This window comes from Cinclus cinclus, chromosome 7, assembly GCF_963662255.1.
Source record: "Cinclus cinclus chromosome 7, bCinCin1.1, whole genome shotgun sequence".
Classification (NCBI taxonomy): domain Eukaryota; kingdom Metazoa; phylum Chordata; class Aves; order Passeriformes; family Cinclidae; genus Cinclus; species Cinclus cinclus.
In genome coordinates, this window is record NC_085052.1 from 15,600,094 (window position 1) to 15,615,041 (window position 14,948).

Here is a 14,948-nt window from a genome sequence, read left to right on the forward strand (position 1 = left end):
CCAGCGTGGCAACATCAGTCACGGGGCGGCCGGTGGCAGCCGGGATGCCGCTGCTTCCCCCCGGGAGCCCGTCCGACCCCTCGCTGCCAGCCCCCGAGCTGACGGGACACACGGAGCAGCAGCACATCCGCGCCGGCTTCCTCCAGCCGGAGCCGCTCCCTCTGCCCGCCCGCCGGGAGCGCGCCCGGGCGGCAGCGGCGGAGCCCGGCTCCCTCCCGGCAGCGGGACTGCAGCCTTCACTTTTACTATGATTTTTTCCTTGAACTCAGAACTCCTCGAAGGCGGGTGATTTCACGGAAAATGAAGGGGAAGACAGGGCCCCGAAGTTATTACACAAAATAATGAGTTCTCCAGCCGATCCCTTCGGGCTGAGACCTTGCCAGTGCGGGGATGCACGCATCCCGCCCCACCGCCCTCCAGAAATCCCCAGATTAGCAGGAAAACTTGGTGGTGTTTCAAGTGCATACCAAGAAAATTAATGTGAAAGCATTATTTTTTTAATCGGGGAGGACGTGTATTTTCTCTCTTTCCCAAGGCTTCTCTCTATATATCTCTCCCTCCACCCCCCTCCCGCTCAGAGTTTTCCAGATAAATTGGAGAGCTTTCCAGAGGGAACCTGGAGAAAAAATAATAGAAATATTCAAGCACCGTCCTGGTTGCCCTGATCTACAGCACCGTACATTAAATACCCGTTCTACTGTCAAATCCAGTCAAAAGTGTATTCATTGCAACAATATTGGTAATAATGTATTTTGTCCGAAGTTGCATTATCTCCCTCACGACAGAAACCACAAACAAAATGTATGTTCCAAGCGAAAAGGAAAAGGTTTTATTTAATCCAGAAAATAATTAAAATCTCGTGTATTTTTATTGGTTTTAGTATCCAGCAGAGTGAAAATATTGAAACTCCGAGACCCCTTGCATTAAAAAGTCACAACTGTTCTATTTTATTAGTTCTGACTGTGTGAAAAAAATTATAAGGACAACATTGAAAAAATCCGGGGTTTAGAGCCCCAAATGGCCATAAAAACAATAAAATCAACTATAAAACCTGCACTAGTGATATTAAAAAATTATGTAGTTCAATAAATGTGACATTTCATGAATGCAGATTTAATAGTCTCCAACTCGTGGAAGGAGGAAGGCTGAGGTCTAACAATTGAATTTGAAAGGGGCGGTTCTGTAGAACTGCAAAATTAAGTGCTTCATTTTTCTTGTTAGGGATTATGCAGTGGTAGTGGAATGTAATAACTGTGTCATTAAAACTTCCTTTTAACAAGGCCTATTGCTTGTATAAAAGTCAGAAGAGAATAATCTCTTCTTCTATTTATTTGTTTTCCAATCATACAGCAAAATATTTTTTTTCTTTTCGCATAAACTTGTTCTCAAGATTTTGAATCGACAGCTTGTAAAATATTGTGGGGGCCCTTCATTCTGCTGCCTTATAGCATGCACGTCGTTATTCCAGAGGGCAACGGGTCATCGGTTTACTGTACATTTATTAAGTAAATCAAGCTGCAAATCCAACACTTCCAGATGAAAACATTAACTAAACCCCTTGGAAAGAGCAATGCCTGGGAGACTGAACACAGAGAAAAAATAATCAAAACTGTCAGCTCACTTTACGTGTACCTGATATTTACAAGACACAAGACCACGCTTTAAAGGTGAGTTTTGGCATTTGTTAACAATGTAAAGAAAAAGAAAACCCAACCTCTCTATTATTAAAATATATAATTTTTTGGTTTGTTTTTCATTTCACCAACACCCTTTCGTCTTGCTCCGAACCTCTTAGTTATTAAGATCTTCATGGGTTTGAACTGGAAATTTATTTTTTTTTTAAAAAAGGCAAGCAACAGCAGAGTTATACCAGCACCTGCTATTCCTTAACAGCTTTCCGTGCTCGTTGTCAGCACGGGGGCGTGTGAGGAAGCCAGGGCACGGCGGGGTTCGCGGACACGCGGGGTGCACCTGCCGCCTCCGCTCGCACGGAGAGGGGGAGGCTGCGCCAGCCGCTGCCGTCGGGGCGAGGCCCCGGGGCCTTGAGGGGCTCGGGCAGAGCGGGGTCGCTGCCCCCTCCTCACACCTCCCACCACCCCTCGCCCAAGTCTGGCCGACAGCGCTGCTGGCGAGGGGCGGCCCCGCGGAGCGGAGTCGGGGACGCCCGGACTCAGCGCGCGTCGCTCACTGGGGGCTGAGGGGCAGGGGGAATCACCCGGCGGGATCTTAAAAATTTAATCAACGGAGCCCAGGTGGCGCTGCTCGGGCCGTCATGCCGCTTTCCCTGCCCGGGCTGTCGGGCACTGGGTCCCCAGCCCCGCGCGGCCCCATCGCCCCCGTCTGCCGCCCGGTGCCGGCCGTCGGTGCCCGGCGGGACGCGAGCAGCGCGGCGCCACTTCCTGCTTCGCCATGCCGTGCTCTCGGCCCTGTCCTGGGCACGGGGCAGGAGCCTGTGCCGCCCACGCAGTCCCCCCACTCGTTCCGGGTCCACGCAATCAGGCGGAACGCCCGCGCGGACTTTTCCAAAAGAGGTCCCCGGGCCGGCTGGGGGGGGGGGGGGTGCCCGTCCTCTTCTTGCCTCCTCCCTCGGTCCGCTCCAGGGCCACGCTGCAGGGGTCAGCGCGAGAAGCCCGAGAACCCGGCGGGGCTGTGCCGTGCGCGGGCAGAGGAGCGGGAACCACAGCGGGAGGCGCCGGCCCCCTGCGCCGTCGGGGCCCGGAGGGCGGCAGATCGCACCCCGCCGTCCCGGGCTGCCCCGGGCTCCCCCGGGCTGCGGCGGTGGTTGATTGGCGCCGCGGGGAGTTCGTTCGGGGAGGCGGGGGCAGTGTTTGCCGGCGGGGGGTGGTTTCCCCCTTCCCTGGCCGGGCTCATTGGCCAGACGGCGCCGTGGCAGGAAGGGGACAGAGACCACGCGGGCTCCGCCCCGCGCCAATAGAAACCTATCGAAGGGTAACCCGAGCCCAGAGAAACCCGCGGCGGCGGTGCCAGCTCCCAGCCGCCGCGGTCGGGGCCGGCTTTCCGCAGGGGCGGCCGGGGGCGCGGGGGTGCGCGGGCGGTGACCGCGCCATGCAGTACCAGCCGCCGGGCGCGGCGCCGGCGGCCCTGGGCGTCGGCGTCCCGCTGTACGCGCCCACGCCGCTGCTCCAGCCCGCGCACCCCACGCCCTTCTACATCGAGGACATCCTGGGCCGCGGCCCCGCCGCCGCCCCGGCCCCCCACTCCCTGCCCGCCCCGCCGCCGCCGACGCTGCCGTCGCCCAACTCCTCCTTCACCAGCCTGGTGTCCCCGTACCGGACTCCCATCTACGAGCCGACCCCCGTCCACCCGGCCTTCTCCCACCACCTCGCCGCCACCTATGGCACCGGCGCCTACGCCGGGCCCCTCTACTCCTTCCCCCGCGCCGTCGGCGACTACGCGCACGCCCTGATCCGCCAGGACCCCCTGGGTAAGCCGTGTGTCCCCCCCCGCCGCTTTCCCCGGCTGCCGCGCAGCTCTCGTCCCGTCCCCGTCCTGCCGTCGGGGCAGGGGTAAATGAGAAGTGCCCGAAAGCGGTCGGTCCCCTGTCCCGGCCGCCCCGCCGCTTCTCTGTGTTCCCCGGCTCCCTCCGGCCCCCGTCTGATTTACAGTAAATTAAAAGACGTGCCGCGCTCCGGGTCTGTCAGCGAGACCACAGTGCGCGCCCGCGGTGACTCAGATTTGTTTTCCTTCAAACCAAGTGACTCTTAAGAGTGTCCTTACTAATGTCGCATGTGGTTTTGGTGGGGAGTTTTAATTGTGCTTGGAGATCGCATGGCAGATCTCAGTCTTTCCTGCGGATGACTTGAAAAACAGTCGGGAGGCCGGCTCCGCTCGCTGAGGCCCCCGAGGTTCCTCCACGGGTCGGTTCGGTTCGGGCCGGGCCGGGCCGGGTCGGGTCGGGGCGGGGGCCCCGGCGGCTCCTTCGCGCCCTTGGCCCGGGGAAGCGACCCCTCTGCGGGGGCTGAGCCCCGTGCCCGAGCTGCAGCACTTGTTCTTAGTGATTGCAAAACTGGACCTGACTCACCACATTTGTGCAGTGAAAGAGGCTGACCCTTTCCGTTCATACAGGAAACCTTGAGCTCTCGATAGGAGTAAATCTGGTTTCAGAAGCTGTTAAGTGTTTTCCTGGCCGCCTGAAGCAGGCTCTTCCCCGGGAGTCGTGCACATTGCTGATTACTTTATCGACATCCTCAATACAGACAAATTCAGGAAACACTCGACTTCTGATAGCCGGGATCCGTTTTTGTGATATTGTTCATTTCCTCTGTGTGGGATGTGACTTTATGACAGCTAAAATAACCAGTTGCTTCCTATTTTTTGAGTCTGTTTTGCACCAGAATTACTAAAGCCTGACGCAAGCAAAATCTCGAAAAACAATGCAGCAAATTGCAAAGGGTGCAGGCAGAAAGACAAACAGCGTGACTCAGTAGCACTGGCCAGAGCCTCCTGCCCCGGGACGCGGCCGCGGCTCCGCTGCGGGGCTGGTTCACCGGCGTGTCGCTGCCTGCACCGCCTCGCCCCTCGCCCGGCCCCGGCCCGGGGCTGAGCCTGGCGGGCAAACCCCCAGCCGAGGGTGGGGGACATAGGGGCTCTTCTTCCTAGAAGCCCAGCCCTCGCTCTCTGCAAGGACCCGGCTCAGAGAGAGAGAGACGGCATCGCAGTGAAAGAGCAGAAGGAAGCGAAGGTTTCTTTTCTTTTTCTTTTTTTTTTTTTTTGGGTCTCTTTCTTTGTGCGATAGACCAACAGGAAACACATTGACGGAAATGTTGCCAAAGCCCGCAGAGTGACTTTAACTGGTCTCTCTGTTTTGGCAGAGGGGAAGAAATCAGAGAGGGGAAAGATCAGAGGAGGAACCGGGAGAAATAAAATCAGGCGAAGGAAAGAAGGAAATTAGCAAGCCCCGGACCCGGCGCGCTACCAGGCCTGGGCCCGAGCAGGGCCGGCGCTCCCCAGTCACGGGTGTCTGAGGCCGGCCAGTGACCCTGGGCTCTGTGCCTCTCTTTGTAGGGAAGCCGCTGCTGTGGAGCCCCTTCATCCAGCGACCGCTGCACAAGAGGAAAGGGGGGCAGGTCCGCTTCTCCAACGACCAGACCATCGAGTTGGAGAAGAAGTTTGAGACGCAGAAATACCTCTCCCCGCCGGAGAGGAAGCGCCTGGCCAAGATGCTGCAGCTCAGCGAGAGGCAGGTGAGGTCGTGCCCCCGCCCCGGGGAGCCGCACCCCCTTCCCGGCCTCTCCGGCCCCGCCGTGCAGCTGCTGTCGCTGCATCGCTGCCGGGGACCTGGCCGGCTCGGAGTCCGCGGGGAAGGGGTGCTTGGCAGGTTCTTCCTTTTCGCTTGAGGCTTGGGTAGGGCTCCAGGCACTTACTGGCTCCGAGACTACCCCGCACTTTTTCTCTTTGTTGTTGCTCAGGTCAAAACCTGGTTTCAGAATCGCAGAGCCAAATGGAGGCGTCTAAAGCAGGTACGTAGATGTTTCTGTTTCTATAGAAATAAGTATTTTAATTGTCTTATCTTATGCCGTGCTCGCCTATTCCAGGTTGTATGCAGAAGTCATCTGAAAGGCTGTTTAACCTCTTCACCTTGATTAAAAAGACAAATAGTCATGCTGGAATCCATGAGGGCTCGTTCAGGCAGCACTAACGTTAAAAGCTTCTAATGCAGTTCCTATATCAATTATGCCCATCTTTCACACACCACCTATTAAAACTCCACGCTAATTGTTTTGTAAACCCATATGTTGTTTAGCCAATTAACATGGAGAAGATAAGTAATTGTCAGTAAATTACTTAGGCAGTTTTTTTGGAGAATATTAACTGGTGTTTTAAAACACCCTCTCTTAATAAACACAAGTTGATGTGTTTTGCTAACATTGGGAGAAGGCAGGTACAAACACCTGGCTTTTTTTTTTTTTGAGGTGCCACAGGGAAAATTGAGTAGCTTTTACTTTCCTTTCACTAGCAGTTAGTGTATGAGGCTAGAAAGTTAAAACAGCTTCCCTTCCCTTAGAAATCGTGCTCAAGCAGGTAATTTGGGGCCTTTTATGGCACATAGGGACTGTACCTGGCTTTGAAAAACTGAGGTCCCTTGGCTCAAGTATTTTTTAAAAATTCCATTTTTAAACATTTTGGCCTGAGTCTGGCTTCAGTAAGTGTGACATGGATGCACATGTTTTACTGGGAAAGTAGCCTTTAATATAAAAGTAAACAGAAAGGAAAACTAATCACAGTACCATGCTCTAAATGAATCTCTTCTGTGACCTTCACCTGAGTTTAACTCAATCTTCAGTTGATTTTTTTGTGGAGTCCTATTATTCTGGCAAGAGGCTGGCTAGGGCCCAGCCCATGCCACAGTGTCCGGAGAGCTCACTTGGGATCTTGGCCATTTTAAGGAATTTCCTCCTTTTCATTCAGTCACATCCATTTCTCCAAGCCCGCATGGTTATATCATGGGTACGTGTCTCTGCCTGCTTTTTCTTTAGAGTAGCATTTCATGCCCCCTTAGGGGACTGGGCTCTCCAGACAGGTGCCAACACGGGGCTACTCTTGCCTTCCCAAACAGGGTTTTGGTTTGGTTTTAGTGGTGAGTGTTTTAATGTTGAGTTTTAGCTTAATTAGTAATTTTTTTCCATTTGCTTTTGGGCCCCTGATGGATTCAACCTCCCTTCTCTTGTTGTCGGGTGTAATTAAAGGAAGATCAGGGCAGGAGGAAGCTGTGTGTCGGTGTTTGTAGACTCATAATAAACATTTGCTTTGCTAAAGACAAAAGTTCAGAGATTCCTGGGCTCCAGCAGCTCCTGACTCTTTTGAAGTGGCTGTGATAACCATCGCCAAGGAGCCTTATTCACGCAGCAGCCCCTGTGGCTGTGAGGGAGTGGGATCAGAGCCCTCACTCAGCCCTGTCCCACTCAGGCAGGTTTATAGGCAGGAGGCCCAGGGAGACAGCAGGACACCTGCCTTTTTCTGCAAGAAACTCAAGGTGGTTTTCCCACACAACACGGCTGGAATTCCCGGGCCTCCTGTCTCCATGGCCTGTAGTTCTGTATCAAGCAGGATTCTTTCATTGCAGGAGAACCCCCAGGCCAATAAAAAAGAAGAAGTAGAAGGTGCTGACAGTCACAGTGACCAGAGGCCGGAGAGCTGCCAGAGCCCTGAGCAGAAGGGTAAGGAGGTCTCTCTGGATGGCTCACAGTACACACCTTCACCAGCCTCACAGGAGGACCTGGAGTCAGATGTCTCTGATGACTCTGATCAAGAAGTGGACATTGAAGGTGATAAAGGCTATTACACTGCTGCCCACTAACAGTCCCATGCAGAGAGCGGACCCTAACTTGGCTTGCACTTTACCAGGGGCTGGTTTGAAAGAATACTGTGCTACAGGAGAAAACTTCCACCGTTACACTGAAAGAAAAAAGCTTCACCAAATAGACTAATTTTATAATAAGCAGGGAAAGAAAGATGTCTTTTCTGCAAGCAGTTCAGTTTTGGCATCTTGAATTTGGTTAAAGGACCATGGTTTGTATTTAATTATTTGTAAGATATGTTTGTACAATAATCAGTGTTCTAACTGGAATATAATCCTGCACCCTGTCCTTACTCTTGGTGGTGGAGGGGGTCTGAATTGGCTGCTGTCAGTGATCAGGCAAAGCTCTAACTAGTGTGGAAGTCAGTCTGGATTGCAGGACTAAGCCCTTTATATGTGTAAACAAACGTACTTTAAATAGATTAATTTAAATGCCCTTTGTAAGCAGAGAAACATGTTCTGTGAAATAGGGACCATCCTGAGAAGTGCCTTATGCTCACACCCTTTTTTTTATGTGCCATGGTGCTCTCTACTGAGACATCCCTCCGTTTGTCAGGTGGAGTTGTCAGACAGATTACTTTTTCTTCTTGTATGAGATGAAATGTGCCTTTTCAGATTTTTGAGAATTTTGCCTCACAGTTTGGATGGTTCCATTTGCAGGCAAAATAATTTCTCCTTTAAAATCTCTAGCACTGTTTTTTTTTTTTTGGATTTCATATTTGAGGAGAAAATGCAGGGAGTGATAGGGCCCTGCTGCAGGACAGAAACTGGCATAAGCTGCAGGTCATAAGTGAGGCACACAGCCGTGGGAAGATATTGCCTACACGTATCTGCTTCTGTATATACTAGTTTTCTTTAAAAGTCTTGTGGTTTTATACCTCACATTGTTCATATTTTGTACATATTTGTTCAGTGTTAAAAAAATGGCAAAACCTGGTATTTAATTTTTGATGGACATATCTGTGAAATAAACCTAAACTCCGCAACACTCACCACTCTGGCTGTCCAGTTACTGGCAGGAGAAAACCCAAACCTCTCCTGTGCCAGGTGTGTTGTAAGTGGCTTTTCCCTCAGTACTGTGCCAGTCACGAGCCACTCCACAGCTTTCTGCCCTCGCTACAGGAGTCTCGTGTGGGCTCTCTGCTATATTTGTGGCTGTGTTTCAGCCTCCCACCGCACGTTTCGGTTTTGCCCGTGCCCACACGGGAACGGGCTCTGTGGCGGGAGGAGGAAAACCTGGCTGGCAAGCCCAGGCTGGAAGCGTGGGTGTTTACCCCCGAGTCGCCCTGACCTTGGGGGGCTGGAGGGGGGGTGCGGGCTGGAGGAGGAGCAGGGCCTGCTCAGGGCCGGGCATCGACCCCAGCCAGGGCACAGACTGACCCACCTGAGTCAACAGTGGTTATTCATCGGCCTTTCTCCGAAATTACGTCGACCTGGGGAAGGAGCATGGAACCCGGGTACGAGAATTGCTCCCAGGAGCAGGCATCTTGGGTGGGTATTCAGCCCCCCCACGAGCCACAGTGAGCACGCAGGGAGCAGGTATTTTCACAGAGGCTTTCAGTGCCACGAAATGTTTTTAGAAAGCAACAAGTGACTATCGTGACTGGCGAGGGATGATTGCCCTTAGAGCAGACAAGGTGCTGCTTCTAAGCGAGTTAATTCTTTGAGAAACAACCGCTGAGTTTTCTGAGTAAGTGGGTTTAACTTCTGTTCATTCGAAAACGGCGCTCATGAACTGCGCTTTTCGGGGCCCGAAAAGACGAAGTGATGGGGAGGTTCTGTGCCCCCTGCCCGTGCCCGCCATGCCCAGGCTCCGACCGCCCCCCGAGCTGCTCCGCTCGCATGGCGGTCTCGGGGCGGCGGGCACGGGCCCGTGTTTAACGCTGCCTGTGACAAAGGGAGCTTCGGGCCGCTCCAGAGCATCCCGAGGCTCCTCTTAGCGCCGGGATCGAGCCCCAGCGCGGGGCGCGCCCCGCGGGGAATCGCTGACGGACGGGCGCGGACAACTCACAGAGGGCTGCGCTCAGAAGGAGATCTCTGCTCCATCCTCCGGCTTTCCCCACGCTCGGGTTGCCGTCGTAGGTCCCAGCGCGGGTCCCGACGGGGACGAGGACAGCCCACCCTTAGTCCCGGGATCTGCGGGCGGGAGGGTGATAGGGTTGAGGGGGCCGGAAACAGAGCAGGGAGCGCTCGGGAAGATGCCGCCCCCGTCTGTTTATCTGTTTATCTGTCCCACCGATATCAAGGTGCACGAAACTGCCGTTACCTCTTCAACACGACTTCGTGTTTCGGCTGTGCGTTCGCGTGGGGTTGGGAACACGCGTGGAGCAGAGCGGCCGTGACGGGCGGACGCCGGCCAATCCCCATTTCCCGGGACATTCCCCGGCCGGGACAGGCCGGGAGCCAGCCGGGTCCGGTGTGGTGGGAGGGGCGGGGGCTCTGCCCGAGGAGCTGCGCGGGGTCGCGTCCAGGGCGATGTATGACATCAGGGTCCAGGGAAGCCGGGCTCGCCGGCCCAGGCGCTTTCCCCGCCGTGGGAGGAATTTGGCGGCTCCCTGCAGGTGGGGAGCGCAGATGCGCCGTCTGCAGCCGCCTGGCCAGGGTTGTGGATTTCCAGGGTGTCGCGGCAGGTGACAAACAGCGCTGTAACCCAGGCCGGGCAGTCTATACGTCCTTGCTCACCCGCCCACCCGGGGAGGGGGTTTAGGGAGGTCAAGCACACCGGAGGGGCCGGCAGAGCTGCCGGTCAGAGAAGCAAGCCCCCAGCAGCTGTCCTTAATTCCCCCATCTCGTTTCCACGCGGATGAGACCGACGTGGGGATGACCACGGCGGGGCGGACGAGTGTCCCCTCCACGGTCAGTCTCTGCTTCTCTTTGGCAGAAGAAAAACAGCCAAAGCACTTTACACCGTTCGGGAAAACCTTCGAGCCCCTTCCGTGCCACCCTGCTCTGTCCTGTTTGTTTGCCCGTTGGCTATTCCATGCCGAACTGGCACGTATGACCTTTCCAGCACAGTTCCCGTCTTGTTTTCGACTTTTTTATCAGCCGATTCAACTTGAAAATGGTTATCATTTAGCAGAAAAACAAACAGAAAAGCACATTTTTGTAAGCAAAACGTTAATGATTGGAAGAATTGCACCAATTTCAGCTTGACAGTGTGTGATTAATCCTCCGGGTTAGGTACTTATATTTTTAGTCATTAGGTTCGTCGGCCTTTGATATGCAGAACTGTTTCTAGCCTAATAGGCTATCGACCGAGCCGCTGTGTACTTTGACTCGGTGCGCAGCGCGGTCCCCGGGCCGGCGGCGGGCGCAGCGCGGGATGCGCGGTCCCGGCCGGGCGGGACACGGTCCGCAGGGGCGGCCGTGGCAGCGGCCGGAGCCGCGCAGCTGGCCCACGGGAAGGGCAGCTGGCCCACGGGAAGGGCAGCTGGCCCACGGGAAGGGCAGCTGGCCTACGGGCGGGGCAAGCCGAGCCCGTCCCGCGGCCGGGACACGCGTGGGGCTGCGCGTTCGCGCCCGCCGCCTGTGCTGTCTCGGGGGGGCAGGGAGAGGAGGAAGGCGGATACGCGATGTTTGCAAAGCAGGTCACTTTAATCCTTCACACTGAAATGTCCAGAGCCTCTTCTATTGTACAATAATAGGAAATAATAACTCAGGGCTGCTAATTGTTTGCTTTCGCTGAAAAGGACCTTCCTGTGGTCATATCGGATAAACGGAGTTTCATCCATCCATTCAGTTCAGTGGATGACAAGAAATGGTGTTAGGCCTGGAAGACATCTGCTATTAAATGTCTCCTCAGAGGACAAAACAAAAATCATTCAGACAATAAAATCTGTGCATGGGTATTATTGTCTTCTAGCTATGTATGTCTGTATGCAAAACGTTAGTTTTTGAAGACATTATTTTAGCACATGAGAAAGTTTAAAGACAGAGCTGTAAACCCGAAAGAAGTATGAACAGCAGGTCAGAGTATGCTGATCTGATTCAGATCAACTTCCCATTAATGTTTAGCACTGGTTTGGGCTTAGTAAGGACTTGTCCAGGTCTTTGGTGACAACAGTTTAAAAAAATGCCTTTGCTGACAGTTGAGTCTCTGTCTTATTTTAAATCATGGACCAGCTCCAGGCCTCCTGAGCATAGGAGGTTTGCTTATTCCTATTTACCCAAAACAGGAAATAAATGTGTATTTCTAAAATGTTTCAAATGGTGCATGTCAAGGCCAAAAAAAACTTTACACAATCATGTAAAAGCCTTATCAAGTTAACTTAAGTGGCTCCATTTCACAGCTTCGTTGTCTGAGAGCTATTGACAAATGACTACTAAACCCCGGGTGTCTCAAGCACATCCAGACTGTGTTACTTCGGTCACTTCGAGTTATACCAGCAAATTTTTATTTGGTGGAGCCTTTCAATTGAGTTGGTGACTTGTGAATTTTCCCCTGAATGTTAGATACCCACCCATGTTATAAAGACATAATCTCTAATGGGACTAATTGAGAGGTAGATTTTTTTTCCTATCAGATTGATACCCACCTATGTCATTAAACCTTAATAATAAATAGAACTAATAGGTTTGTTTGATTTTTTTTTGTTTGGTTTTGTTTTGTTTTGTTTTCTTTTGTTTATTTGGTTTTGTTTCTGTTTGTTTTGGTTTGTTGTTGTGGTGGTGGTTTTTTTTGCATAACAAAACAGAGTCTGATATTAAACAGTCTGAGAGTCTGTGCTTATGTTTGTTTTAGAATTGACATAGTGACTTTTTCATTTTTCATTATTTTTTTCTTTCTTTCCTGAAAGTATTGTTCAAGATGTCAAAGATACTGGCACAGTTCTAGGAAAGAGATATATCTCTTGCTACTCTCCAGTAAGCTTGGTAGGAGCAAACCAGTGAAAGGATATGTATTAATGACTAAGAATTTATCTGCTGACTTTTGACAAGAAAATTGTTAGGGTGGGTAAGTGTGCAAGTATGTGGACTTGACATTTTCAAGTAGCTGTTTAAAGGAGCAGATTTGATCAAGGGTTTTGTCTGAGTACATTTTGGTGAAAACAAAGTCAAAGTCAAAACAAATTGCTGTGGTGGCCTGTAGGAAATGAATCTGTGCTCACAGTCAGCTAGAAATACTGACTAAAGACAAACTGAACTTTGCATTTGTTGGTACAGTTTAGATAAATGATTTGGGTTAAAAGATTGAATGGGCATGGAAAATGAGCTGCCATCTCATCAGCCTTAGGGAAAGGGCCATTTCCAGGAGACCTAATTAAATCAAGCTTATTTAAGGACTAAAAATCCCATCTGACAGACACATAGACCTCAAAACTTTTAACATGATTTTAGCAGGCTGTGTTGCAGTCAGCGAGGAGCCCAGAATATGACCTGCTAAAACTTGGCAGATTGTATCAGTAGACTCTTAGTAGGCCTTGCTTTTGAAAATAGTGTTCCTGACTGAACTAAATCTACTAAAAAAAAGTATCCCTTTCCCCTTGTTGTCTAGACAGACCCTTCAGGGTTTACCTGCACTTCAGCCTGTGCCATTGCTTTGAAGACCTGTGTGGAGAAAATTCTTACTGATCCTTTCCTATGCTATTATACTCCTTGGCTGTTGCAGTGGGCATGCTGTTGTAAGGAGTATTCTGTCATTGTCTAGACAAGTGTAAAAGTTGGATTTTTAGAATGACTGAGCAAACACCTTTAAACACCTTTTAGCATTTAACTTGTCCTGTCTATGCAAGGTTTCAAATCATGGTAGTCAAACCTTGTCAGCTAGTATATTTTAAAACACAGCTTTTATCCTAGTCTAGACATACTGAAAGTTCTTGTCCTGGAATACACCCACATGAGGGTAGAGCCATTTTAAAATGAGTCAGGACTGCCCACTACTCTGTAATTGTATCTCAATTACTTACTGCAGCTATCAGGATAAAAATCACAGGTTAAAAGGGGAAGAAGTAACTTTGTTTTACACACATCATTACTTCCACTTCCTTCTCTGTGTAATAAGGAACCCTTTTCCACAGCCAAAAACCTAATCTAGCACACAAAGTCAATTGGAAAGACCTGTTGTAGTCCTAAAGTACAGGACAGAGTTCTGCTAAGAAATGGACCAGTGGCTGAGTTAACTTTCCAGGGATTTATCCCGGGACTTCTTCCCAAACGTACCTTGTAAATAGCCCAAGCTTCTCTAAGGAGTTTAGAGATTATAACCCTTTAAGGAAAAGGTGCCTGCACTAATCTGGTTCATTTTGGCTGGTGTTGAAGCCCTGCCAGCACTTCAGAGAAAGTTTGGCTCATTGAGGATGTTTCGTTGGTTGATTCTGGGCTCCATGGTAGTAAAACACCAGATTAAATTTATCTCTGAGCATGTCAGTGCCAGTTAGATGTGGGCAGGAACTGCGAATGAGTTGCTCTGTTGGCTGAAAACAAGCACAAGGCTGTATAAGTCAGGGTGAGAACAGCCAAGGGAGTTGAGCTGTAGTAGTAGAGGCTTCAGGGGCTCAGAGGCAAATGGGAAAGGGCAGTAGCTCTGCAGCCCTGTGGCATCCTGATGCAGGCAGTGGAGCAAACAAAAAATTTCTCCTGAAGTTTGTCAGATAATGGTCAGACAGTCTGTCAGGGACCAGACTGAAGTTTTCCATCCGAGTAAGATTTTGGGATAAACTAGTAGTCAGTACAATCCCTAGGCGCTGGATTGTTGGATAGCCCTGCAAAGCTAAACACTTTTGTGTGGCTTTGGCTCTGGAGGCTCACATAGACATTGGCTTGGTCACCAGTAATGCACCTGGTACAAGAGTGTCTCCTCAGTGCAATACTTTCTGCAACCTCATTCTCCAAGTGAAGCATCCTAATTTGATTCATTAGAATAGCTGCAATAGTGGTAGCAGCAAAGATGGCACCTCTTGGCAGTCTCTGCCACCTGAACTCACCTCTGTTAGCAGGCAAGAGATGTACAGCACTTCCAAAAAACCACTTCTCTTCATGGTAACTCTTTTTTGAGTAGGACTGAACCTCACCAGTTCACTAGTTGCTTTTGAAAATCTCAATCAGAACTGCAGGCAGATAGTCTTTGTGTTGTTCACCACTTCCCATACTGTGGTACGGCAAGAGAATGCTGACACTGCAATAGCTGAATAAAAGACACCCATTTTCTGCCCGTGTTACTCTCATAATGAATATTCTTCATGCTCAGTGCTGGTTTGCTCCCCAGCTACCCCTACCCAACAGCCATCAGGAATGCCTGGGCAGTCAGGGTATACTCACAGAAAGTACAGATGGTGAATATCAGCATACATTAAAATATATTTATATCTTAATTTAAAAAACTTACACTGAAAAGTAGATTTTTTTTTCTTCCTTTTTAACCTTCACTGGGTATTTTTGCTGTAGCAAAATATATGCTACCTGTGCATGGAAACAAATGTTTTTCTAGAGAAGAGAATCATGCCACAGAAGCCTGTGGATGACGTGACACCAGAACTCTTCTGAAAGTAGTGTGTGGTACAATGCAACTGGCCAACTTCAGAGTCTTTTGCAAGAAAGCAGCAGAAGTTCCCTGTGCTTAAAGTAATAAATATCTTACATAGGCAAGTTGTGGTTGGGGAGCGTGGTTTATATTGATTCATCATCAACCACT

General features: G+C 50.8%; 1 protein-coding gene across 1 annotated transcript; it reads left to right on the forward strand.

Annotated features, from left to right (window-relative positions):
• Positions 1-3,066: 3,066 nt before the first annotated feature.
• HHEX (hematopoietically expressed homeobox) lies at positions 3,067-8,281 on the forward strand. Its single transcript, XM_062496182.1, has 4 exons — positions 3,067-3,445; positions 5,026-5,204; positions 5,430-5,480; positions 7,085-8,281. The coding sequence occupies exons 1-4, from the start codon at positions 3,067-3,069 to the stop codon at positions 7,316-7,318; spliced, it is 843 nt and encodes a 280-aa protein (XP_062352166.1). The 3' UTR covers positions 7,319-8,281.
• The last annotated feature ends 6,667 nt before the right edge of the window (positions 8,282-14,948 follow it).

What these genes read in the sequence shown, in the direction of transcription:
- HHEX (XM_062496182.1), top strand. Translation starts at nt 3,067, where the DNA reads ATGCAGTACCAGCCGCCGGGCGCGGCGCCGGCGGCCCTGGGCGTCGGC. An exon ending in GATCCGCCAGGACCCCCTGG is followed by an intron (nt 3,446 to 5,025) that starts GTAAGCCGTGTG and finishes CTCTCTTTGTAG; the next exon opens with GGAAGCCGCTGCTGTGGAGC. An exon ending in TGCAGCTCAGCGAGAGGCAG is followed by an intron (nt 5,205 to 5,429) that starts GTGAGGTCGTGC and finishes GTTGTTGCTCAG; the next exon opens with GTCAAAACCTGGTTTCAGAA.